Source organism: Symphalangus syndactylus, chromosome 2, assembly GCF_028878055.3.
Source record: "Symphalangus syndactylus isolate Jambi chromosome 2, NHGRI_mSymSyn1-v2.1_pri, whole genome shotgun sequence".
Classification (NCBI taxonomy): domain Eukaryota; kingdom Metazoa; phylum Chordata; class Mammalia; order Primates; family Hylobatidae; genus Symphalangus; species Symphalangus syndactylus.
In genome coordinates this window covers 38,096,704-38,122,984 of record NC_072424.2, presented here as the reverse complement: position 1 = coordinate 38,122,984, position 26,281 = coordinate 38,096,704, and the positions used below count along the sequence as shown (strand labels likewise).

General features: G+C 47.4%; 1 protein-coding gene across 2 annotated transcripts in view; it reads left to right on the top strand.

Annotated features, from left to right (window-relative positions):
- The window catches only part of HIF1AN (hypoxia inducible factor 1 subunit alpha inhibitor), a 28,785-nt gene extending 4,476 nt beyond the window's left edge, over positions 1-24,309 (top strand). The window contains exons 3-8 of one of the 2 annotated variants that reach the window (XM_055251995.2): positions 233-381; positions 4,832-4,977; positions 5,835-5,941; positions 6,381-6,444; positions 7,004-7,114; positions 17,689-24,309. In XM_055251995.2, coding sequence (XP_055107970.1) covers positions 233-381; positions 4,832-4,977; positions 5,835-5,941; positions 6,381-6,444; positions 7,004-7,114; positions 17,689-17,745 — 634 coding nt within the window. In that variant the 3' untranslated portion in view covers positions 17,746-24,309. Of the gene's footprint in view, positions 1-232; positions 382-4,831; positions 4,978-5,834; positions 5,942-6,380; positions 6,445-7,003; positions 7,115-7,958; positions 13,741-17,688 lie in introns of those variants that run through there. The other variant, XM_055252002.2, reaches the window with a different exon arrangement.
- Positions 24,310-26,281: the final 1,972 nt, after the last annotated feature.

Sequence of the window (26,281 nt, the reverse complement as noted above, 5' to 3'; positions counted from 1 at the left end):
CCAAAAAAAAAAACCCAGTAAATTAAAAAGTTTGGTGTTGAACATAACTCAATGAAGGATAAGTAAGAATTCAGTTGTATGAGAATCCGTGTTGGCTAAAATTTGCCTGACTACATCTGTTCTCTGTGGGAGATGCTGGTATGGATTTGGGCTTGGATTTTCAGATGTGGAGAGGCCATGCCAGGGGCTGTGTTTGCATGCACTAATAGGATTTTCTTCTTGGGGAACGTAGGTTGTATCTGCAGCAAACGCTCAATGACACTGTGGGCAGGAAGATTGTCATGGACTTCTTGGGTTTTAACTGGAACTGGATTAATAAGCAACAGGGAAAGCGTGGCTGGGGGCAGCTTACCTCTAACCTGCTGCTCATTGGCATGGAAGGTAAGAAATCTTTCAAAAGCAGCATGGCTTGGAGTCATATGAACCTGATTTCTAATCCTGTCTCCACCGCTTATTAGCTCCATGACTTTGAACAAGCCACTTCACTTTCTTGAGCCTCAGCCTACTCAGCTCTAAAAGAAACATAATAGGGGCTGGACGCCGTGGCTCACGCCTGTAATCCCAGCAGTTTGGGAGGCCAAGGTGGGTGGATGATGAGGTCAGGAGATGGAGACCATCCCGGCCAACATCATGAAACCCCGTCTTTACTAAAATACAAAGAAAAAAATTAGCTGGGCATGGTGGCACGTGCCTGTAGTCCCAGCTACTTGGGAGGCTGAGAGGGGGGAATTGCTTGAACCCAGGCGGTGGGGGTTGCAGTGAGCCAAGTTCATGCCACTGCACTCCAGCCTGGCGACAGAGCAAGACTCTGTCTCAAAAAAAAGAAAAAGAAACATAATAGGGCCAGGCATGGTAGCTCATGCCTGTAATCCCAGCACTTTGGGAGGCTGAGGCAGGAGGATTGCTTGAGGCCAGAAGTTTGAGGCTGCAGTGAACTATGATTGCATCACTGCACTGCAGCCTGGGCAACAGAGTGAGATCCTATCGCTTAAAAAAAGAAAAATGGAAAGAAATGAAACATGATAATGTCTTGTAAATAGTTGTGAAGATTAAATGAAACAATGTATGTTGAGCCTTTTTTTTTTTTCCTGAGACGGAGTCTCACTGTGTTGCCCAGGCTGGAGTGCAGTTGTGCGGTCTCGGCTCACTGCAACCTCCGCCTCCTGTGTTCAAGTGATTCTCCTGCTTCAGCCTCCCGAGTAGCTGGCACTACAGGCGTGTGCCACCACACCCGGCTTATGTCCAGTTTTTAAGCTAGTTTCGTATATTCTAAAAAGTTCCCTTTTCCCTTCCTCAGCTGTTATGTGAGTGTGTATACTGAGATACTAGGGATCTCTCTGAAATACAGACATGTGATGCTTAATGTCAGGGATACGTTCTGAGAAATGTGTTGTTAGGTGACTTCATCATTGTGCGAACACCATAGAGTATAGTTACACAAACCTAGGTTGTGTAGCCTGCTATATGCCTAGGCTATATGGTGTAGCCTCTGACTAAACCATGTACTACGTGGTGTTAGCATATTACTGTACTGAATATTATAGTCAGTTCTAACACAATGGTATTTGTGTATGTAAACATACCTAAATATAGAAAAGGTATATAGTAAAAGTATGGTATCAAATACTGCAGGAAAAAGGTGACAAAAGAAAAAAATATATAAAGGATAAAAAGTGGTAGTTTGGGAATTTTTTTATTGACAAAAAAAAAAAAGATAAAAAATGGTATACCTGTATAGGGCTGCTCCATTATAATCTTATGGGAGCACTATCGTAGTTGCAGTCTGTTGTTGACTAAAATGTCATCATGTGGCACATGACTGTACCACTTTTCTCTCCTAGATCTGTCTATATTCAGAAAATTTTTATCCCTGTAAAAGAGGGGAAACTCATTTTTTTAGTATAAATTCAACTTTATTATTTTTATTTATTTATTTTTTTGAGACGGAGTCTCGCTCTGTCGCCCAGGCTGGAGTGCAGTGGCACAATCTCGGCTCACTACAAGCTCCGCCTCCTAAGTTCACGCCATTCTCCCACCTCAGCCTCCCAAGTAGCTGGGACTACAGGCGCCCGCCACCACAATTGGCTAATTTTTTTTGTACTTTTAGTAGAGACGGGGTTTCACTGTGTTAGCCAGGATGGTCTCGATCTCCTGACCTCGTGATCCACCTGCCTCGGCCTCCCAAAGTGCTGGGATTACAGGCGTGAGCCACCGCACCTGGCAAATTCAACTTTATCTTTTAAATAGATAATACATTTATGGAGTTCAAATTCAAAAGGTGTAAATAGGTACGTAGTGATAACCACCCCTGTCTCTTAGCCTCCCAATTTCCTCCCTGGAGGTACTGCATATTATTAGTTGCTTGTGTTTTCTTTTTTTTTTGAGACAGAATCTCGCTCTTTTGCCCAGGCCGGAGTGCAGTGGCGCTATCTCGGCTCACTGCAAGCTCTGCCTCCCGGGTTCACGCCATTTTCCTGCCTCAGCCTCCCTAGTAGCTTGGACTACAGGCGCCCGCCACTGCGCCCGGCTAATTTTTTGTATTTTTTTAGTAGAGACGGGGTTTCACCATGTTAGCCAGGATGGTATCGATCTCCTGACCTCATAATCCGCCCGCCTCAGCCTCCCAAAGTACTGGGATTACAGGCGTGAGCCACCGCGCCCGGCCAGTTGCTTGTGTTTTCTGCTAGAGAAATTTATGCATACACTAATAAATATGTGAATGTGTTTTTTTTGTTTTTTTTTTCCTTTTGAATGAAAGGAGAGGCCCTTAAACTCCACTCAGGAGAATGAGAGCTTTTTATGAGACGGGGTCATTGTCTCATTCTTATTTTTATTTCTCACAATAGCTCAATGCCAGGCCCATGGTAGGTACTTAGTAAATGGTGAATAACCTGGGTTGAACAAGGAAGCAGAGAAGTTGTTTATTGTCATTCGCCACTGAGCTCTTTGGTTTCTTCTCGTTTGATTGTCCGTTCTTCAGATTTGGATCCTTTGCTGCTGGTACTAATAAAGATTTCCAGCCATGTGGCTTGTGAATTCACACCACCTGCCTGTTTTTTTGTTTTTGTTTTTGTTTTTTATTGAGACAGTGTCTCACTCTGTCACCCATGCTGGAGTGCAGTGGCATGATCAGGGCTCACTGCAGCCTTGACGTCCCAGTCTCAAACGATCCTCCCACCTCAGCCTTCTAAGTAGCTAGGACTACAGGCGTAAGCCACCATGCTTGGCTAATTTTTAAAGTATTCTTCTGTTGAGATGAGGGTCTCCCTATGTTGCCCAGACTGGTCTCGAACTCCTGGCCCGCTCTCACCTTGGCCCCCTAAGTGGTCCTCTCACCTTGGCCCCCTAAAGTGTTGGGATTACAGACGTGAGCCACTGTGGCTGGTCTTACCTGCCCCTTTGAAACCAACTCTTGTTTGACCTGCCAAGAAAGAGCCAGTTCTGGTTTACTTGACTTTTTTTTGAGACAGAGTCTCGCTCTGTCGCCCAGGCTGGAGTGCGGTGGCGTGATCTCAGCTCACTGAGATCACCGGAAACCTCTGCCTTCTGGTTCACACCATTCTTCTGCCTCAGCCTCCCAAGTAGCTGGGACTATAGGTGCCGGCCACCACGCCCAGCTAATTTTTTTATAGTTTTAGTAGAGACGGGGTTTCCTGTGTTAGCCAGGATGGTCTCGATCTCCTGACTTTGTAATCCGCCCGCCTCGGCCTCCCAAAGTGCTGGCATTACAGGCGTGAGCCACTGTGCCCGGCAGTTTACTTGACTCTTACGTCTTTCTGTTGCCTGCATTTCCTATGGTAGGGTGCATGGAAGTGGATCCCTCTGATAGAGATGAGAGTAAGTCTCCTTTGAGGATGCACGTGGACTCTCATCACTTAAGAAAGCATCTGTCTTGGCATACCCAGACAGAGCTGGGGAAGATTTTCTAAATTCCACGCCCTGCAAAAGTGTGTGTTCAACTCATGGACTGTGCAAAGGCCAAACAACAGACATGGTCCTAGTTATAAAGGAGTAGATGGAACATACACCAGGGCACAACTAATTCAAGGTGGCATTTAAAATAATGTGCCATATTTAAATTATACAACACTCTCTTCAGTCATCTGATACTCTTTCCACCAATGAAAATCACTTGCACCAGTGAGCCCCAATGTTGCTCTAAGAAGTGTTGTCTTGGCTAGATGTGGTGGCTCACGCCTGTAATCCTAACACTTTGGGAGGCTGAGGCGGACAGGTCACTTGAGCCCAGAAGTTGGAGACCAGCCTGGGCAACGTGGTGAAACTCCGTCTCTTAAAAAAACAAGTATTGCATCCATTGGGTGTATTGAAGTGGGAGGAAAGGTTGAGAGTCTTTGAGTTCCACAGAGCTACCCAAAGTAAATACAGAGCTACATAATCATACAACTTAGAATGACTGGTTAACTCCTCATGTATATGTTGTTGATACCAGTCATTTCTGTTTTGCTTCCCTTGAATTCCTGCCATAGTCAGGAAGCGTACACGGTATACACAGTTGATTACCCTACCTGATTTTTGAGTATCATTTTGATGTGCTCTTGCTTCCAGTAAGGGCAGCAGCCTTCATTTAGGGAAGTTGACTTAGCTGATATTGGACCCTTAACCAGTGATGTTTGCTAGAGTTATTACCATACAAGCTTAACACCTAATTTTCTGAGAGTTGTAAATGGAATTTCCCTGATTCTGCCTAAATTTTGATTTGGAACTCTTAGCTGGGAGGGCAGGCTGGGTTTCTCTTTAGCACTGGGTCCTGTATTCCAGCTTGTGCAGTAGAACCACTGCCCTGCATAAGAAAATGCCTTTCTTCTTACAGGAAATGTGACACCTGCTCACTATGATGAGCAGCAGAACTTTTTTGCTCAGATAAAAGGTTACAAACGATGCATCTTATTCCCTCCGGATCAGTTCGAGTGCCTCTACCCATACCCTGTTCATCACCCATGTGACAGACAGAGCCAGGTGAGCTTGTGTGGTCTGAGAAGGGTATAGAACTCTAGATTCTAGAAATGCCTAGGCTGGAATGTCTTTCCCCCTTCCCCGTAGTGATATGCCAGGTTCGGATTACAGGCTGTTCTTGCCTTAACACACCAAGAGGATAATTTCATTGTAGCTCACATATTCCAGGCTCCCTGGAGTGGCCACCAGATGTTTGTAAGTATAACTAGCCCCACAGCCAATTCTCGGGACAGACCCTGTCATTGATGCTAATGGACTCTGGTTACTCTGTTTGATTGGCTTCTAAGTTCATGGAACAAAATGTGTATGTCTCCATTGGGTTTAATCATTGTTTGCTTTTGTCATGGATGCTATTTCTTTTTGATATGGAGAAGGGTGAATAAAACTGAGCTATGTTGTTTAATGTATTTCCTGGATCTAAGTGAGGTATGTGATTAACTGTGGCCAGCCAAAGATATCCTTTCCTTTCTTCAGAAAGCTGTCTAGCTACTTCATGTGGGAGTCTTTGCTGGTTAGAATATGTTTTTAGGAGAAAGTTTCTGAAGGTTTGGGTGGAGGATAATTCCTAATTCCTCATATCCTCAGCTGTGGAGTAGGTCGTCTGACCTCAGGAGCACTGAAGCCTAGGATTCTTTCTTTATCACTTAACATTCAAATGTGGACTGTGTTATATTGTTCTCTCTCAGAGTTTAATGTGCATTATGTCTTCTGCTGGATATAAATTCTAAAGACTTTTTTTTAAGGCATTTTTTTTGTTTGTTTTTTGTTTTGTTTTTACTGCCAAACTGGTACATAGTAGTTTTACTGGTGAGGATTTGGTGATTGACTGATATTTTTTTTCTTTCTCTTAAACCTCTTAGGTGGACTTTGACAATCCCGACTACGAGAGGTTCCCTAATTTCCAAAATGTGGTTGGTTACGAAACAGTGGTTGGCCCTGGTGATGTTCTTTACATCCCAATGTACTGGTGAGAAGGGGGCTAGGGCTGGGGAGCTTTCTTTTCCATTCCCTAGAAAGCCTTGTCTGTGTCCCTTCTGAGTTATGGCATGATTGGTTTTATGTGGTCTATAGGAAGGTTGGCATATCCAGACGTGAGCGTACTGAACCTGTGGGGGATAGTGGGGGGAATGATAGCCCTGTCTCTAGGACAGGATGACAATTCTTCAAGTCCATAGAGATTCCAGAGGCTTGAGCCTAGAAAACCTGTTCTTGGCTCTTTGGTATGTAGAGACTGAACACCAGTACCTCTAACCCCCCCAGTGTGTGTTTTTTCACAGGATGAGTGTAAAGATACTGTCTTCACTATTTTCCTTAACTGGACTCTATCTAGTTTTTCAGCTCCCCCCTGTCCCCCCTCCCCACCAAAAGTATCAGTAGTAAACAGGAGCCTGTTTGTTTTCTTGCAGGTGGCATCACATAGAGTCATTACTAAATGGGGGGATTACCATCACTGTGAACTTCTGGTATAAGGTGAATATGGTTTGCTTTTTTTGTTTTTTCCAGATGGAACTGGCTCTTGGGTAAGGTAGGTATAATAAATGATTTTCGATGGGATGGTTGACTATCCCTGGAAGTGATTGTCAGGTGTCTGGGGAGATGAAGAGGGACAGGACTGAATTGGGTTTCTTGTTTTTAAATATATTTTTTGAGACAGAGTCTTGCTCTGTTGCCCAGGCTGGAGTGTAGTGGCGTGATCTCGGCTCACTGCAACTTCTGCCTCCCGGGTTCAAGTGATTCTCCTGCCTCAGCCTCCCGAGTAGTTGGGATTATAGGCACACACCACTATGTCCAGCCAATTTTTGTATTTTTAGTAGAGATGGGGTTTCACCATGTTGGCCAGGCTGGTCTCAAACTCCTGACCTCAAGTGATCCACCCGCCTCGGCCTCCCAAAGTTCTGGGATTACGGGCCTGAGCCACTGCGCCTGGCAAGAGTTGGGTTTCTTAGAAGGGAGGATGGTACTAAGAATAGTAGAGTGACACTGATGCCTGCTGCTAAAGGCATTTCCTGAGCTACTGCTTCCTTTGTAGGGGGCTCCCACCCCTAAGAGAATTGAATATCCTCTCAAAGCTCATCAGAAAGTGGCCATAATGAGAAACATTGAGAAGATGCTTGGAGAGGCCTTGGGGAACCCACAAGAGGTATGTGACTGCCCCAAGGTGGCCTAGTGGGTGGGTTGACCAAGGAAAGTCAGGATCACAGCGACATTCTTTACAGCCTCTGTGTTTCAGTATCTGGTGTCCTCTCTCTCCATAGAGGTTATGGGTATGTTCAGAAAAATTCTTGTTTTCTGGTGATAGCTGGGCTTGACTGGCAGATCAATTATAATTAGTTCCATGCTAGTAGTGATGTTCCCCATGGGGCTTGTGTGCCATCTGGGGACCCCCTGAGGGGATTCTTCTGGAACAGGAAGCGAGCACTAACACATCTCCTTGCACTTTCCCAGCTGTGCCAGGGCTGCTGTAGGTAATGTTGAGAGACCTGCTTCCCACGCAGGTGTGCCAGTGGCCCATTGGGTAAATGGGGGAGGTTTGTATTTGTAGGGTTCTTGTCTGCCTCTTGCAGGTAACCTCAGCATCCACAGACACCTGTGGTTTTGGGGGATAGCATCAGCCCCAGTTGCAGGTGATCCTTTTTTGAGGATATGGAGGCAGTTAACATTCTGGAGAAACATGCAGACACTCTTGGGTGTTTGGGGATTATTAGCTTCTCTGACCATGTCTGTCCATTTGGGGCATATTACGGTAAGAGACAGGGTGTTGTGAGAGAGAAGAATAATAGTACAAGATGGACCCCTGAGGAAAAGGCTATGTCCCAGAATACTGGGTTGACCTTCGGGAAGATAGGTGATTAGAGGATTCACAAGACTATATGAAAACATTGTCTCTGTCCTTGGCTGGACATCTGATGTCTCCAGACACACACTGTCCAATTCCAGGGCCAGGGAACAGCCAGTTCTGATTGGCTCCTCATGTTTCTTTACAGGTGGGGCCCTTGTTGAACACAATGATCAAGGGCCGATACAACTAGCCTGCCAGGGGTCAAGGCCTCCTGCCAGGTGACTGCTATCCCGTCCACACCGCTTCATTGATGAGGACAGGAGACTGCAAGCGCTAGTATTGCACGCTGCACTTAATGGACTGGACTCTTGCCATGGCCCAGGAGGCAGGTGTTCGGGCGAGGCAGGGCAGTTGGCACTCCACTCCTATTTGGAGGGACTTCATACCCTTGCCTCTTGTGCCCCAGCACCTTCTCTCTTTGCCCCCCGCCTAAAGTCCTGCATTCAGTGTGTGGAGTCCCAGCTTTTGGTTGTCATCATGTCTGTGTGTATGTTAGTCTCTCAACTTTGGAATGTGTGCGTGTGTGTGCATGCACACGCATGTATGTATCTGTTCCCTGTTGCTTCTGGGTCAGGCTGTCACTTCCAGCTCTCAGCCGTATCTCCTGCAACCTCAGTGCCTCAGCCTGAGAGAGAGAGGAGATGCTCTTGGACTCCCCACTGCATCTGGGCTGCAGGGCCAGAGCTAGTCTGACCATTAGGTCAGTCTGCCTCCTGACAGTTTTTGCATAGTCAAGCTCTAGGCAGTATGGGAATGGCTACTGGGACTCTAATGGGGTGAAAGAGAGGGGAGGCTTGTCTTTGAGAGCCTAGATAGCCTTCCTGTGAGAGAGGATTAGATAGGGTTCCAACTGGGCCTACAAGCTCAAGCCATACATAAAAGGACCTTGGGACATAAGAACCAATGATTGTGCATAAGTTCCAAATTATACATACAATTTCTCTCAGCACCAGCTCTTGTCCCTATGCTGGGTACCAAGGGAGTTCTAGCTGTGGCTTCTCTAGGTTCTGGGGTGCAAGCCTCTGTGTGTGTGTGTGTGTGTGTGTGTGTGTGTGTGTGTCTGTGTGTGTGTATCTACACTGGGGTGCAAGCCTGTATGTGTGCGTGTGTGTATCCACACTGGCCAGCCTCCCTACTTACCAAGGTTCTCCACTGCTTACCTTTTCCAGTGGGACAGTACAGTGTGAGCCCCCGGGAAGTACTGCCTGACCTATCCTAGGCTTTTACACTTGGATTTTAGCCATCATATGTTGGCCAGGTCTCACTGCAGCCTGCCCGAGGCTAACTGGCTAGAGCCTCCAGGCCCTATGATGCTCCCTGCCCGGGCCATATCCTTTATTCCTGCTGAGCTTCCTGGCTGAATAGATGAAATGGGGTCAAGCCCAGGCAGCTCATTCACTACCTGTGATCCACCTCAGGGCACGGGCAAACACATAGGCTTGCCTCTTAAAGCCAGCTCCTCTGCCAGACCCCATTGTAATGTGCCACAACACCCTCAATAGTCAGGGCAACTGGTAGAGCATGGAAGTCGAATTTCCTTTTCTGTTAGGAGTTACTCATGGGAACCCCCCTCAGGGCTGCAGCTTACAGGTGGGCAGCTGTGATTGCACAACTTGAAGGGCCAACATTCACATCTGTTCAGTGGGAGTGGGGCCCCTGGGATTGGGCAGTGTGGTGGCCCTATGTCTCCTCACCTCTGCTCCTGTCTTCATCACCTTCTCTCTGGAAGGGAGGAGGAGTTGGAAGGTCTCTGGTTTTCTTTTCTTTTCTTTTTTTTTTTTTTTTTTTTGCCAAAGGTTTACTTCCAGCATCTGAGCTCTGGCTCTCACCCCCGAAGCTCAGTTTATAGTGCACTGATGAACTGAGAGGATGCGTGTGGATGCGTTTGCATGCCTGAGTATGTTTTTGGGGGAGGGGTGTTTATTTTTAGTACCCCATTCTGGGGTTCTCTGATGCAGTGTGGATGTGAAGACATGGTACCTTCTCAAGTGTAGCTCTTTCAAATATAGTCAATGCTGGGAAATGTGATTGCAGTGATCTCTGTCCCTCCACTTCTTTTGGCAAAGAGGAGCACAGGAGCGGAGGAAAAACTTGGCCACAGTCACACTTGGAAAGATAGTAGATGATTTTCGTTCTCAGCAGGTGTGCTGTATTCCTTGCTCAGCCCTGAAAGATGTGGGTGATGTGTCAAGGAGGCGTGCACTTAGCTGGTCCTTGCTGAGTTCTGTACTGACACAGGTCTCACTAAGGTGGCTGAGGGGTGGGAGGGAGAAGGCTAATCTTGGAACCTTCACAGGATTGGCCTTGATCCTTGAGTAACACAAGAGTGATCCCTGATTTTTAGACATCTAATATGTGCCTAGTGCTTTTATCTTTGTTCCTCACTATCCTGCAAGGTAGGTATTCTCACTTACAGATGAATAAATGGGCTCAGAGAGATTAGGTGATTAGTGACAATCAGTTGTAACTTAGCACTGTTTGGCTGCAAACCCCTTGTTCCTTCCTTTCCACCAAACTATGTTGATTTTCCTTCCTTACCTCCCTCCTTGTACCACAGGTTCTGTCCTCAAGATATCACCCCACTGGGCAGTATCTGAAGGCAGACCCAGCCCAAGATGGTGCAGAATATACAGCTCAGGGTAAAAGTTCTTCTGGGCTCCTGCTAACAACGTCTTGGAAAAACCTCCTGGAAAGCCATATGATGAATTAGTGCTAGAAGAAGCTGTGGGGGGAACTGAGTTCTATCTCTAATTGCATTACTTGTGTGTCCTTGAATAGGACCCGTAACTCCTTCCAGCATGCTTTGCATCTATAGAACTGAAGCTGCAGTTCTAGATGACACTAAGGGTCTTGGTTCATATTCAGCTGCTGCTTCCCCCCAAGGAAAAGATGAGGTTTTCCCCTTCAATTACCTTGTTGAGGGATGTTTAGGCTCAAATTTGCTTGCCACAGAGGAAATATTTCTGCTGTAATTGTTTACCTCCATCCTAGCTGGCAGTGTGGGGGACACACATACAGCAAGTGAAGGTGGGGGTTTGGGCCCGTATAGGGGTCAGCCGCACTGCAGGCTTATCTATTCACACCAGCAGGTACAGAGATAACTAGTGTTTTGTAAAGTCAAATATTTGTTGGGGGGTTGGAGTTCTGGGGATGGAGGAGGGGCTGTTCTGGGCATCAGTTGAACAGATGCCCAGGATGCCTGGGGGAGACCAGCTTCCCCTACAAATCAGAGCTCTAAATTACAAGGTTTTTACCAACGTGAACAGTTGGGGGAAGTCGTCTGCTGTCATTTGCGTAATGGTTTCTGTCACTGGTGATTAGACACAGGATGAAGGAAAAGAAATTTGACAATTAGGAATGAGTGATCATTAATCTGAATCTGTTAAGAGACAGAGGGGAAGGATCCTTATCAGTGGGCCAGCCCAGTATGGGGAGACACTCCCTCCCTCTGCCCCCAGAGACTCCTGGGCTACATCTTCTTTCAGTATTGCCACAAGTGGGCAGAGCTTGTATTTCTTAACAAAGACTAGGGACCCAGTCGCCAGCCTGAGATGGATATAGGAACAGACATCTTTGGGCATGAGCCAACAAAGAAATAGATGGGTGTCAAGTACAAGCTATAAGGCAAAGAATAACAGTGGAAAAGTTTTGACATGTGTTTGCCATTTGTGGAAAATGTTTTTGTAATAGTCAATACCCCTGATAGCCCACCTGTGACAAGTATTTATTACATTCCAGCACTGTAGGGTGTGAGGAAAATCTGGTCCTTATCAAATCCCAGGAGCTTCTGCTTAGTTGGGAAAGAAATTACATGAAGCAACCAGAGGTTATAAGGCCACACATGTATATCATGCACCCTGTGTGGACAAGATTAGGGACTGTTGAGAGAGGAGGAAACCAGTAGAGAGCAAAGCTCTACCCAGGCTCCTCGTAAGCCTCTGGGCTCACCCGAGAGGGCCTCGCTACTCTACACTTCCTAGCAACAATGATGTCCCCACAACCCCACATCAGTGCAGCTGTGGCTGTGTGGAGGGGCTCTGAGGCCAGATGTGTAAACAGTGCTGAGGTTCAGTAATAGGATGAGTCTTCAGGTGTGGAGCAGCCCACCTTGGCTCTTCCCATGTCTCTATGTTACTTCTTATCTTCTGCTGTCCTTTCAAACTTCAAGGACAGTATTAATTTATACTAGTATTTCTTCCTCAGTTTTGTGACTTGAATGCAGTGAGTGCCTTAGATGAGAGGATCCCTCAAGGATGAAGGAATGGGGGTTGGTGGTTCTCTCTTTCAGAACTTCCCAAAAATGGGGCTGTGTCTCACCTCTCAGTAGGTTCCCTACCTCTGGGTCTTCCACCCTTCAAAGTCGGGTACAGAATTTAGCAGGGGCTGCAGGGAATGACCCTCAGGGACCAGTTTCACCCAGATGGGGTAGATGATGAGGTATGCCTAGAAGTAGCTCAGGGCTCCAGAGTCTGGCCTTTCAGCTGGTGTCTTACTCTCCTTTGAGACCTTCAGCTGCTTGTCTTCCACTCCCTGCATACTTCTCTGATGTCTTCTCAAACTGCTGGCTCTAAAGGGATGTTCCAGCCTCCCTCTCCAGAGCTGCCTGCAGTTTCCCTTATTCAGCTGTCCCCTGCCTAGTCTCTCCAGCGGCCTCCTTACCAAGACCCTTTTTCCTAAACAGTTGTCCTTCCCTCAGAAACTCCATGGCTGCAAGTGTTGAATAGACTTGTCTTTAGGATCCCTCTCTCTGGTCATCACTGTTCATCTTAGGGCCATCTCCCTTTTCTGATTTTTGACAGCTCTGTTTATTTTGCCCATGGCTAGTCCTCTTGTTTTGTGTCTGCTGTGTGTTCTTGCCCTTCCATTGTCAGTTCTGTACATCCTGGTTCAGCTTGTCTCACCGTGGTAGCCCCTTCTTGTCTTCAGCCATCTTGGTTTAATCCTTATAGGTCATGGATGAATGGAGCCTTGCTGAGCACTTTGAGGGCATTTCTGTTGGGCAAAACCTCAGAAACTGGAAGTCTTGAGGCCTGGGAGCGTGTGGTCAGTGAGGCCTCCAGAGGTGGGTTAGGGGTGGGCACCTAGAGAGTAGTAGAGAGCCAGTTGAGGGGAGAGGTGCAGGGGTTGCTGAGGAGACTTTCTGAGAATGGTGTCAGGCCTGGGAAGCTGTTGCAGAAGAACTGAGCTGTCAGAAGGAGATACCAATATCCCCTTTGCAGGGTGGTGATGAACATCAAACATGACATGTAATATGCTCCCTTCATGGAGGGTTTCCATCTAAATGCATCTGTGTGCCTTAGGGACCAGTAGTTCAGGAGTGATGGACTTTTTTGAGTGTCTCCTAATTTCTCTCAGGTGTCTTTGGCTCTGTGTCAAATGTGCCTGACCTCTGCATCCCAGTGGTTGCTGAAAGGGAAACAGTATATTGTGTAGTCAGATGTCAGGAGTAGAGATCTTAATGAGAAAAGCCCTGGCAGCTGGAGAGATGAGAGGACCTGGTGGTCAGCTTATACCCAGACTATCTCTTCACTCCTCCAAGAGTTTGAGTCCCATAGCTGATTAAAGAATTTACATATGGGCTCCCCCCTGCTTTCCCACTTAAAATCTATTCTCATATTTTGGGAAGGAGCATGTGTCCTTTAACTTTCAACGGTAAACAATCTAGGATAGCGTTTAAAGGCATGGATTTTAGAGTCAGATATAGTTGGTTTGAATTTCTAGCTTCACTACTTACCAGCTTGGTTTGACCTTGGTTGATTTACTTAACCTCTCTGAGCCTCAGTTTCCTCAACTATAATAACGTGGGTGGAGGGAGGCATGTGGAAAATATCTACCTCAGGGTTGTTGGAGTAACTGAAACAATGTTTGTAAAGCTTTAGCACAGTGCCTGGCAAGCACTTAATAAATGGCTGTGGTGGTGGTGGTTATATTTATTATGTGATTTATTCAGAAATTTGGTTTCAGTGATCTCTAAACAGATTTCCAGTGGTTCTTTCTCTCTCAAGAAAAGCATAGGGAAAAACGAGAAACACCTCAGATAAACCATATTGAGTTGAGGGTAGACAGAAGAGTCTAGTACCTAAACTCACCCTAGAGGAAGAGAAACAGGAAGTGTCTGATGCCTCTTCTGCCTGGGCAGCCAGACTTTACCGCTGTACTACCAGCCCAGGGCCTTGGGTGAGAAGGTTTCAGGTCTCAGCTCCCCTTGCACTGTGTGAGAGGCCGTGGAGCCGAATGAGTCCTTATTACACCTGGAGAAGCTGTTGTCTCCTCACACCATGAAATGCAATAGCAGTCAAATCAGGCCCCTCTTGATTCAATTTTAGTCCATGCCTTTCCATGTATTTAAATTATGTAAGTGTTGGCCAGGTGTGGTGGCTCACGCCTGTAATCCCAGCACTTCGGGAGGCTGAGGCAGGAGGATCACTTGAGCCCAGGAGTTCGAACCAGCCTGGGCAGCATAGTGAGACCCCATCTCTTAATAATTTTTTTGAAAATAATTTTTTAAAAATTACAAGTACGGACCAGACACCTGGGAGGATTACCTCATGCTTGTAATCCCAGCACTTTGGGAGGCTGAGGCGGGTGGATCACCTGAGGTCAGGAGTTTGAGACCATCCTGGCCAACATAGTGAAACGCTGTCTCTACTAAAAATACAAAAATTAGCCAGATGTGGTGGTGGGTATCTGTAATCCCAGCTACTCGGGAGGCTGAGACAGGAGAATCACTTGAACCTGGGAGGCGGAGGTTGCAGTGAGCTGAGATCACATCACTGCACTCCAGCCTGGGTGACAACAGTGAGACTCCCTCTCAAAAAAAAAAAAAACATGTATGAGTATGTTAGGATTGTTGCAGGGGAGAAGGGCAATCAGAAAATTCAGAAAAATATGAGTGGGATGTTAATAGCTACCATTTGTTGAACACTTCTGTTCCAGGCACTGTATTAGTTCCTCCCCATGTGGTGCTCTCAGATCAGTGGGGGAGACAGGCAGGCAGTTAGAATTATGGTGTATAGAGGAGAAGCATTGCACCACGTCCAGTTTTTTATGATAGGCTTCCTGCAGAAAGTGATAAGTCCAAGCTGATATGTGGAAGATGAATAATTAACCAGGGGTTGGGGGGTTTGCCTCTTAGCTTCTCTTTCTTCCAGTCCAACAGTCCAAAACAAACACTGCTTCCCAATGCCTAAGGGTTTTGTTGTACCTTACTCCAGGGAATGGGTGAGACAGTAGATCCCAAGACGAAAACCCTTTGGTTAGTCACAGAAATCTGAAAGTCTTGGTTGCTGGCTTAGATTTGTCCTGGAGTGGACGTAGATTGGACTTGCTCATTTGTAGCCCTCTACCATTCTCATTTGTTTTCTGGCCTCTGGAGCCACCCTGCCATACCCTACTTGGAAGAAATGTTGAATCAAGCTACTCAGACTTCAGCCTGAGATGTATTATGGCTGGCTGGAATGCTCAGCCCTTTCCACATCATGATCCCATTAATCTGTTGGGTCCATCACCACCCCCAGCCACCTCTCCTCCTCACTATAAGCCAAGTCTCCCTGCAGTTCTCTATAAATATTCAGATCCTTTTGCCTCAGACCCTGGTCCCTAGCCTTGTGGGTGAAGAAGATACCTCTTTAGCTTGTGCCAACCCATCCCTCTGGGCTACAGGCCATTCTGTAATCACCTTGCAATCACCTCTTTCCTTCTAGGTAACTGGCTCTGGGCCTTGGAAACCTCTTTGGCTCTAGCTAATTTTGCTGTTTTATTCTGTTTACTTAAAACCTATTCACTTGGTCATTGAGGTCAGAACTATCAGGAAAGCTGTGCTCCTTAACCCATCATCTAAGCTAAGCTTGGGCCAGGTTTTTATTACCTCTTGAATATATATAGTGCAATATAGTGTAGTGGTTGAGAGTGGAGTCTGCATACCTGGATCTGCCATTCTGCATGACTTTGGGCAAATGACAAATTGCCCGAAACTTGACTTGTTTATATGTATGGGGAAGACATCATTTACATTGTCAGGGTAAGGCTTAGCAGAGTGACCGGTCCATAGCAGGGGCTCAGTCTTTCTGTGTCTCTCAGTCTTTACCTCTCGTCCCCATCTAGCCTTCTGACTAAGGTCCTGTTTCTAGTCTCAGGGCATATCTAGTTGTCAGCTCCTGAGCAGAGCAGAGGTATAAGCATCAACTCATGCTCATGTTACCAGTTCCTACCCCTGTCAGTAACCTCTGATGCTTACAAGGATACTATCACCTATGCCATCACTGGGGAATGACCTTCCAAAAATATTTTTAACAATACTAAAAATACCTGAAACATACTGGGTGAAAATAAGACATTGGAGCTGCTGCTCCCCAAGGAGATAAAAGGACAGTTCCTAAAGAGGCATTGAAGGTTTGTGTGAGCCAGCAGCACAGTCAGAAGGCACAAAGGAGACCCTGGGATGTGCACAGGGATGCAGGAGACGAGATTGTCACAGAGGCTGCCATGCTAGTAAGAGTCAGAGGTTACTGATGGGTAGAGATTGTCACAGAGGCTGCCTTGCTAGTCTAGAGGTAGGACCATGGGTTTAAGAACGTTGCCTCCAAGTTTTTGAATTGTGAATTTTTGATGATACTGCTTGAACAAAACCCCACCTACTTTACAGTCTGCATGGTCGTCGTTCTCACAAGGGTTTGTGTGGTGCACTGACAAGAACAGAGGCTTTGGTGGTGACTCCTGGGTTTGAATCACCATTTGCCACTTGCTAATTCTAACCTTAGGTAAGTCAGTGTCTCTGGGTCTCAACCTCTTCCTCTGTGAGGGGTAGGAAATAGCACATAGCTTGTAGCATTGTTATAAGGACTTGTGATAATGTTTTTAAAACACCTGGCTCAAGCACTCAGGAAAATGTTTTATTATAAAGACTAAGTGTCTCTGAAAAGTGTTTCTTTAGTGTCTGGAGAGAAACTACAGCAGCAAGGCTTTTCTGATCCTACTCTGACTCTCAAGATATGGTGCTTGAAGTGAAATCACAGAAGAGATGACTGGGGCAGGAAAAGCAAGATGGAAAAGATAAAGTTTTGGAAGGGACTGAAAGTCCATGAAGTGCTGGGCTGGGGACAGAAAGGGTTTAATAGAGCAGGGTCTTGAAGAGGAACAGAGACCTTGGTTCTGGGTTGCCATCTGATTCCCAGAAGAATAAAGGAAATGGGGCAGGAGGATGTCTGTGGAGGACACAGCGTGGCTGAGTGGAGAGAACACAAGCTTCTGGCCAGTGAACCTAAGTGGGAATGTCAATGGACTTTGCACAGGCTGGGTGCCTTTGGGAGTGTTCATCTCACTATACTTTGGTCCCCTCATTTAAAAAAATTGGTTAATAATATGACAACCTGCCAGTGTGTGTGGAAATACTATGTAAACTGAGCACTATATAATGCTAGTCGTTGAGATATTGGGAGTGGGGGTTTCGGGAGCTTTCTTTTTTTTTGAGACGGAGTTTCGCTCTTGTTGCCCAGGCTGGAGTGCAGTGGCGTGATCTTGTGTCACTGCAACCTCCATCCCCTCCAGGTTCAAGCAATTCTCCTGCCTCAGCCTCCCGAGTAGCTGGGACTCAGGCATGTGCCACCATGCCTGGCTAATTTTGTATTTTTAGTAGAGATAGGGTTTCTCCATGTTGGTCAGGCTGGTCTCGAACTCCCGACCTCAGGTGATCCACCCGCCTTGGCCTCCCAAAGTGCTGGGATTACAGGCGTGAGCTACCACACCCGGCCCTGGATTTCTTAATAGGTCCTCTTATGTGGCTATTGAGAATGAATGAGACAAGTGAAACAGTTAATTCAGAGCTTAGTGCCTAGTAAGTGCTCAGTAAATGTTTCTTTTCCTCCATTTCTTCTTAGGAAGCATCGTTTACCCAGCATAAACAGGAGGACTCAACTGTGCATGTCTTAGTGTGAACAAGTAACATCAGATTTCCCTTTTCTGAGGAGAGACCAGTTCTCTAAGAGGGAGCATGAGTGTGAATGGGGAAGAATCATGGAGAAGGGAGCAGGACTCCACAGTGCTGGAGACGGAGTAGGGACCTCTGGGAATCGTTGACATGGGGGTGCGGTGCAGAAACGGTGATGCCAAGAGGTGAGAGTCTCAAGAAAGAAGATGGGTGTTCTAGAGGGGAAAGCTAAATGATGATAGGCAATGAGGAGCAGAGGACAAAACCCTGAACTAAGGGTGAGGAGGCCAGCATTCTGTCAGGAGAACCTTAGGAATTGTGACCAGAAGTCAAAGTTGTTACAGCAATCCTGCATTCAACCAGGTTTCATCTTAAAAACGTAAGAGTTGCTGGGCACAGTGGTGCACACTTGTAATCCCAACACTGGGAGGCTTGAGTCAGGAGGATAGCTTGAGGCCAGGAGTTTGAGATCAGCCTAGGCAGCATAGTGACACCCCATCTCTTGAAAAAACAAAAACTCTTAAGAGCGGTGGTTCACCTAGAAATAAAAAGCAGAAATGATCAAGATGAGAAGACATTTTGTGTTTTGAGACCCAAGGAAATGTGCCACTGAGACAAGGTATCTGACAGCCTAGATGGGATTCTAGACTTCTGTGAGAAAGTGCAGTTAGGCCCTGAATAGCGTCAAACTCAGGGATGTGAGCTGACTGACTGCCTTTTTATGTAATGGAGGCCGTGTGACAGGGCTTTATGAGGCCGCAAATAGCGCTTTCTGGGTCCTTTCACAGTCTAGTCAGTGGCCCAACCAACATTTCTCGTTGTTCTGCAATCTCGGTCATCTGAGAAGATAACCTCCAAAATACATGCAGTGGCATCAGTTGTTTCCTTGGTAGGTGTGCATCTTTTAATGATGGAGGACTTAGGATGAAGAACAGGTGTGTTTAAAAACATCAAACCCCCACATCATTACTATTTGCTGTAAGGATCTATGCAGTTTGTATTTCAAGTCCTTGACATATGGAAGAGCATTTGTGAGAGTAACAGGTTTGCTTTGTAATGTCAACTAAAAAGTGTGTATTTATACTCGAATTTTAAGTTGAAATTTTGCTTTTTTTTTTTTTTTTTTTGAGACGGAGTCTCGCTCTGTCGCCCAGGCTGGAGTACAGTGGTACAATCATTGCTAAGTCTCTCTGTAGTTTTGGAACATTTCGAACGACTTAAGATTTCCTGTATTTATAAACTTAATTTATTGGAAATATAAGTACTTGATCAGGTTTTGTCTTGGTCAGATAAATAAGTACTTAAGGAAATCAAATACATGAATCATGTAAATGCCATTTAAGTGTTTAAAGGAGTTCAGTAAAATGTAAGTTGGATCAAACATTAAACTGTTTTGTTTTATAATGAAAATAATAAGATTTGTTAGCAGAACTTAAAAGCTTAGAAAAGAGATAGGATTTTGGATATGTAACTTTGAAGAGGTGAATAGTTTGCTCTTTTTTGAGACAGGGCATTGCTTTTTGACGCAGGCTGGAGTGCAGTGGGGCAAGCATGGCTCACTGCAGCCTCAACCTCCTGGACTCAAGTGATCCTCCTGCCTCAGCCTCCCATGTAGCTGGGATCACAGGCGCATGCCACCACACCTGGCTAATTTTTTATTTTTTGTAGAGACAGGGGCCTCACTTTATTGCCCAGGCTGATCTCGAATACATGGGCTCAAGCAGTCCTGCCTCAGCCTCCCAAAGTTCTGGGATTACAGGCATAAGCCACTGTGCCTGGCCTGAATATATTTTTTAACCAAAGTAATTTATGAATATAAATTGTTTCTATATAACCCAAAAGTCACTGTCATTGACATTAAGAAACTCAGTGGGTTCTAAATGTAATATTAACACATACCCAAGTCACTTAGCCTCTACAAGTACCAGGCAACTAGCAGCCGTTAAAAGATGGCCACCACTAGTCCAGTCAGGGCCACAGACATGGTTTGGTTTGGCCAATACAAGTTTTTGAAAGTTTTAAAAAATTGACAGCATTAAAGATCAGAAACTTGCACGTAAAAAGATTTCTTGCTTCTCTGGAAAATCAGATCTGGCAGTAATGAAATCGCCTTTCCCATATGACAGCAGTTGGCTGGAGCTGAAGAGCAACTGCCCCCTTGGCTGTGTTCCTTTCAGTTTGTCAATCTACACTCTTCACTGTTGTACCCTACATCTCACTCATGTGACCTGTCTGGCCCACATAGATATTTGAGTGTATGGACCTGAATTTGAGGCACTCTGGACTTGCTAACAACTTGTGCTGGGTAGCCTAGAATAAGGGCTCAGGAAAAGTGTAGGCCCTACCTCTCTCTGTTCACATCATTACCCCCTCCAGCCAGGCTGTCTTCCCAGCTGACCTGGCTCCAGGACTGATTCCAACCCCTATAGCAACTGTCTAAGAAGTCCCCAGGCTCAGGCTTCTCAGTGTTCACTGCTCTTGTCTGTGACCAGGCACTTTGCCTACGCTCTGACCTCATGTCTCAGTCCTTGTGAACATTCTGGTCACCTGCCTAGTTTGACCGCAGCCTGACTTTGGTCTGTGAGGGGTCTTGGACTCTGCTTTATGCAGCCCCCATATCTGATCTTTGTGATGTGGTTGTGAATCTTACGCTTCAATCTCCACCATCACTGCCCACTGCTTGGTGGTTGCTCAGCTGAGAGATTGGCAGCCCAGATTGCTAAAGGTTTAGGAGACATGAAAGGTGAGTTTGGAAGTGTTTGGATTTTCAAGAGAAGGACAGAGGCAGAAGCCAACCACAGTTTAAGGAGGCAGCTAGTAGAGGGCTTTTTAGGCAAAGGAGGCCACTGCACATTCATAGGCAGAGAAGGTGGCAGGAGAGAGAATTTAAGAGAATGAGGTCTCAGAGGAGGCATAGGATGATGGGATATGAAATAGCAAAGGCACACCCAAGGTGATCCTGAAGCTCAGAAATATGAAGTCATGCAGGAGGGGGCACCATTGGAAATCTAATCCCCTAAAGTTATGAGTAAACAAATGATAGTGGGGTGTGGAGGGTAGAAAGAAGGCCTAAGCTTGATGTGGGGGCCACAGCCTGGGCAAGAGAAATTTCCAGCAAAGCCTCTGACAAATTTCTGACAAAGCCTCTCATGTTATCTAGTTGTGGCAGAAGCATCTGAACCAAATGGCTAGGAAGCTTGGTGAAGAGCCAGACCCAGTGAGGGTTGATTAATGGATCCATGTTAGCCTAGACTAGAGGGAAGTCTCCAGCGTATGCCTTAGGGCTCAGTCTGGGCCTGTGTCCTCTCTGACATTTTTATTGACAACTGACCGAAGCAGCAGACTCATCAAGTTTGCAGGTGATAGAGCTAGGAGGGGCAGTTAATACTTTGCATGAAAGAGTCAGGATTCAAAACGATTTCAACCGGCTGGAACACTGGGCTGGAACCAACAAGATTAAACTTAACAGGGATAAATGTAGAGTCCTGCACTTAGGTTAAAACAAAATCAATGACATAAGTACCGGTTGTGGAGGCTGGCCCAGCTTGACAGCAGTTCATGAAGAAAAGACCTGGGGGGTTTAGTTGACTGCAAGCTCAATATGAGTCAACTGTGTGATGTGATTGCTAAAATCCTAACACAGTCATGAATTGCATTAACCAAACGGAGCAGCCAGATCAAGGGAGGTGTTACTCCACTGCTTTCTGAGATGGTCAGGCCACCTCTGAGCACTGGGTCCAATTCTGAGGCCTTTTTCCCCTGCGAAGGTCAGTGACAAATGAGAATATTTTTGATAGGAAGCCACCATGGCAGTGGGCCTGAATACTGCCCGAGACTTGCCAGTGATTCTATGGTGCTGAAATTTCTGGAATGAAGGACAGGAGTCTATAATCTGAACCCAGGCAAAGACTTTTATCTGGAGCATATTTCTAAGATTTAGGGGAAAATTTGGGGTCTGCATTTCCTCGCTTCGTATGGCTGCCCAGAGGCATTGGCCTGTGACTCTCATCCCTGGCCTTCCTGAGGTCAGGGCATTAGCGATTAGTTAGATAGGGTCTAGGGTAGAGGTCAGCCTGAGGGGGCGGCTATAAAACGAGTCATTGAGGTGGGAGGGAACCTGGAAATTGGGATCTCACGCACCATATTTCCCGCGCTCTCCCTTGGGACGTGCCGTCCCTGCTGCAGTCGCAGCGTGGCGCCCTCGCTCCACGCAGGGATCCTGAGCCAATGGCGGAAGCGAAGTGCGCGGCGAGGCCGCAGTTGCGTTTCTCGCACTCCCCACTGCGGGGAGCCCGTGGGTCCCGCTCTGCAGGGAAGCTGCCGGCCCAGGTCTCCTGGGTGGCAAGAAGACGCCTGTGGTGTGGAAGAACCTCGCCCGCAGCCCAGCACGCTTAGAATCCAGATGTGGCTTTTGCTGGAGCCACGTGTTCCGGCCTGAGCGACGTCGCACGTGGCCTCCGGCCACTCTTCTGACGCAAGGGTCTGTGGGGCCGCGGAAGAGCCTGGGGCCCCCGACCTTCCACCGACTGGCCGTGGGCTGGCCGTAGCCCAGCTCGGCTCTGTCTCGAGTTCCTTCGCTCCACAAAGCTGAGTGGCGGCCACGTTCGGGGGCACTGGGGCGAGGGGTAGGGCGTCGGAAGGGGCCCTGGGTCTGTACCGCGGCGGGCTCACCGGAGGGGCTGCAGGCAGGGCGGGTTTCGGGTTCCACCGCCAGAATAATTCGGCAGTTCTGGATGGGGCCCAGGAATTTGTATTTGTAACCAGTTTCCCAGGTGAGTCTGAGGTCCGTGGTCCTCTGACCTCTTTTAGAGATGAGATCTCATCCTCAGAGCCCGGGGCGGGGCTGCCGAGGACACGGGCTTGCTCTTCAGGCAGCTCTGGCCCGGGTGGCAGGAGGAGGCGGCCGGGGCTAGGATCCGGGTGCACCCTGGAAGCTCCAGATGGGCGTTGGAGACCTAGAGCGAGATGAACCGAGGACCGTCCACGTGTGTGGGTGCCGCTCAGGAGCGGGGTGGTGGGGGTGTGGGTGGATGGGCGTGTTGAGGGTGATGGATTGCTGCAGGGAGTGGACTCATCCTACTAGGAGGAGTGGGAGAGGGGAAAGAACTGGAGGAACGGCGGAGTCCATTGGCCTTTTCTTGGAGAGCTGGAGATGGAGGTTGGTTCTGTCCTGATGGGGGCAGGAGGACGGGTAATGGAGGCTGTCATGCTCAGTGAAGCCCCATGGGGGCAGCCATGCTTTGTGGTTTGTGGTGAGGCACTGAGCCCCAGGATACTGACTATTCCCTTTTTTGGAGAAACAGGGGAAGAGGATGCTCCTTAAGAGCTTCTAGGGGAACGTTTCTGCCTCCAGGGTGTTTAGGTGAACAGTGTGTGTGTGTGTGTGTGTGTGTGTGTATGTGTGTGTGTGTGTGTGTGTGTAGGAAGGTTAGCATATTGGAGATTTTCAAGGGAGTTGGTCTCCAGGACACGTCCCTCACCCCTACATCCACACACAGTATCTTATGATCCTCTTGGTTTCTCTTGGGCCTCAACTCCCCAAAAGGGGGGCACTCTTGTCAGCAGCTCACAAACGTGGATATCTGCTAACTGAAGACTTTCCCAGAGGAACGTTATAGAAGGAACCCTCAAATTCCAAATCCTTGAATATTGGAGCTGGAAGAGAACTTACATACCATCTGATGCCATCTTCCCCAGCTTGGTCTTGGAGAGTAGACACCTTAAGTGAAGGCCTAGCTTCATAAGCCTCTGAGGATCCCAGCACCTGGTATGGAGACAGGACTCATGCATTGCCTAGAGAAGGGAGAGACACAGCAGAGTCCAGCGGTGGGTGGTGAGCTTTGATGTTGAACACCTGGGAGCTCAGAGGTGGGTAGGAGCCTATAAAAGAAGGCCCCTTGAAGGAGGGAAGCTAGAGCTGCATCTTTAAATGGGGAAAATTTATCTTTTGTGTTTTTCCCCCGATTATGAATTTATGAAAATGAAGAAAAAATATATTGGGGCCAGGTGTGGTGGCTCACACCTGTAATCCCAGCACTGTGGGAGGCCAAGGCAGGCAGATCACTTGTGGCCAGGAGTTTGAGACCAGCCTGGCCAACATGGCGAAACGCTGTCTCTAGTGAAAATACAAAAATTAGGTAGGTGTGGTGATGCATGCCTGTAATCCCAGCTACTTGGGAGGCTGAGGCACGAGAATTGCTTGAACCCAGGAGGTGGAGGTTGCAGTGAGCCAAGATTGCACCACTGCACTTCAGCCTGGGCAACAGAGCAAGACTCTGTCTCCAATATATATATATATGGATGGAACACTGTGACATGTTGGTCTACAGGGGAGCAAAGCTACTGAGGCCTGAATTTCCTGAGGTTTGGAGGGCAGTGAAGAGATGAAGAGGACAGCTCTGACCATTGTTGGAGCACAGTGAGCGCATAGGGCAGAGGGGTCTGGCTGCAACAGGAAGTATCTGGCTACAACAGGAGGTATGAGGCTGGAACCCAGGGGAAAGAAACAGGGTTGGGCTCAGCTTCGTAGAGGTAGTGAGGATTGGGCAGATGAGAACACCCAAGAAGAAAAGGAGAGAAAAGAGGGTTTGCGGGGTGTAGGTGTGAACATGCCTGAGAGTCATTTCCCAGGTAAATAGGAGTGGAACTGAGGGCGGAGTTCAGTGAGAGGGAGGGAGGAAGAAGGACACAGGAGGGGTGGGAACCAGGGTCACCTCTGAAGAGGAGTTTGAGTGCAGGAGACAGGAGTGAGGCCCTAGTGAAGGTCATTAGAGTTGGAGATGAAGAGGTCAGCAGAATGGTAGGGGTTAGAGCGTGAGTTGGTGGAGAGGAAATGGGGGCAGAGCAAGTGTAAACAGCTATAGGTTATCCTTTGAGAAGTACACAGAGGACTGGAGACAGGTTGGTGTTTTGAAAAGGAAACTGCAGCAACGCTTTGTTAGCCAGGGGGAGAGGAGCAAATCTGTAGACAGAGGACATAGGAGAAGGGGCCACTGGAGAGGGGGAGATGGAAGCTACCAGAGAGAGCAGACACTTGAAGGAGCTGAGTTGCAGAAGGGGAAGGGCAGACAGGGCCTCGAGGAGGCTGAAGCCTCAGAGAAATGGGGAGAAGGAGGGGAAGTCACGGGGTTCAACCTGGACCCAGGTTTTGATCTCCTAAAAGTAAGAATAAAGGTTGAGGTTGGCTTCTTCAGGTAAGGGTGGCCAGAGTGAGGCTGGGCTGGACGGACACAGAGGGAGGGGTGGAAGTGCTGTTGTGAAGAATTTGTTTGGGAGTCAAAGGAGCAATCTAGGCATGTGATGTGCTGCCTGGTAGGGCTGAGGTGCAGCGCAGCCGGGCTGGGATTTGCCTTGGGTGAAGCTGATGCTGCATCTTGGGGCAGGATGGAGCAAGCAAGCCATGGTCTGACCTGATTACAAATGATAGGCTCAGTGCCAGGCTGAGGGGCCTAGGGGCCAGGACATGATGAGGACATTGAGGGGCCTCCCTGGGGAAGGGAGGGACAGCTGCCAGAGCCTGGCCCAGGAGGGCCTGATGGACGAGTGTGGGCAGCCATGCGGTGTGTGGGGTCAAGAGCCTGGATCCTGGACTCAAGGGCCTGAGTTCAAACGTGAGGCATTGTCATTGTCATGATTTTTAAGTATCTGAGGTAGGCTCTGAGTGGAGGGAAGAACAGGAGGAGGTACAGAAAGGGAGTGCTTGCTTCATGCTAAGGAGTGTTCTATATTCACGAGTCCTCTCTAAACCACCACGAACTAGGCACTGTTTTATTGTTTTACAAATGAGGAAATTGAGGTTCAGAGAGGGGAAGTAACTTGACCAAGGTCACACAGCCAGTTGGTGACAGTTGGTTTTCGAAAGGCTTTTTTTCTGTTGCTTTGATAACAGTCCCTTCTGAGAAGTGGCTCTAAAGTCTGACTTTCTGCTATGCCTTTTCATCAGCTACTTACTAGGTAGGTGACCTTGGGCAAGTTACTTAATTTCTCCCTCAATTTTCTCATCTGAAAAACAAGGATAATAGTAACACTATCTCATAGGATTGTAATGATAATGAACGAATATATGTAGAGGATTTGAAACAGTGTCTAATACATAGAAAGTGCTGCTTAAGAGGGTGCTGCCATTGCCAGCATCCTCCTCCTCCTCCTCCTCCTCATCATCATCATCATCACTCCTTACAGCCTCCAGCCAGAAGCTAAGGACTTAGAGGCAGGTGAAAGACAGTCCTGAGGCATATTAGTCATTTAGAGAAGGTCCCATGGGGAAAGACGAGAGAGTAGCATCCAACCAGTGGTTCTCAACAAGGGACATTTCTGCTGTAACAGTGGCCTGGAGGAACTACTGACTTTTTTTGTGGGGGTGGGGAGAGGGAGCAATGGGGTGGGGACAGCAGGGAGTTACTGACTTTTGGTGGCAGGAGACAGGAGTGTTAAAAATGGTCATTCGGCTCCATACCCAGTTGAGAGTGTGGAGAAGTTCAGCTGGAAAGGGTGCTTGGGATTTAACTCCTCAGAAGAGTTGCAGCTCCAGCTATTGGAGCAGC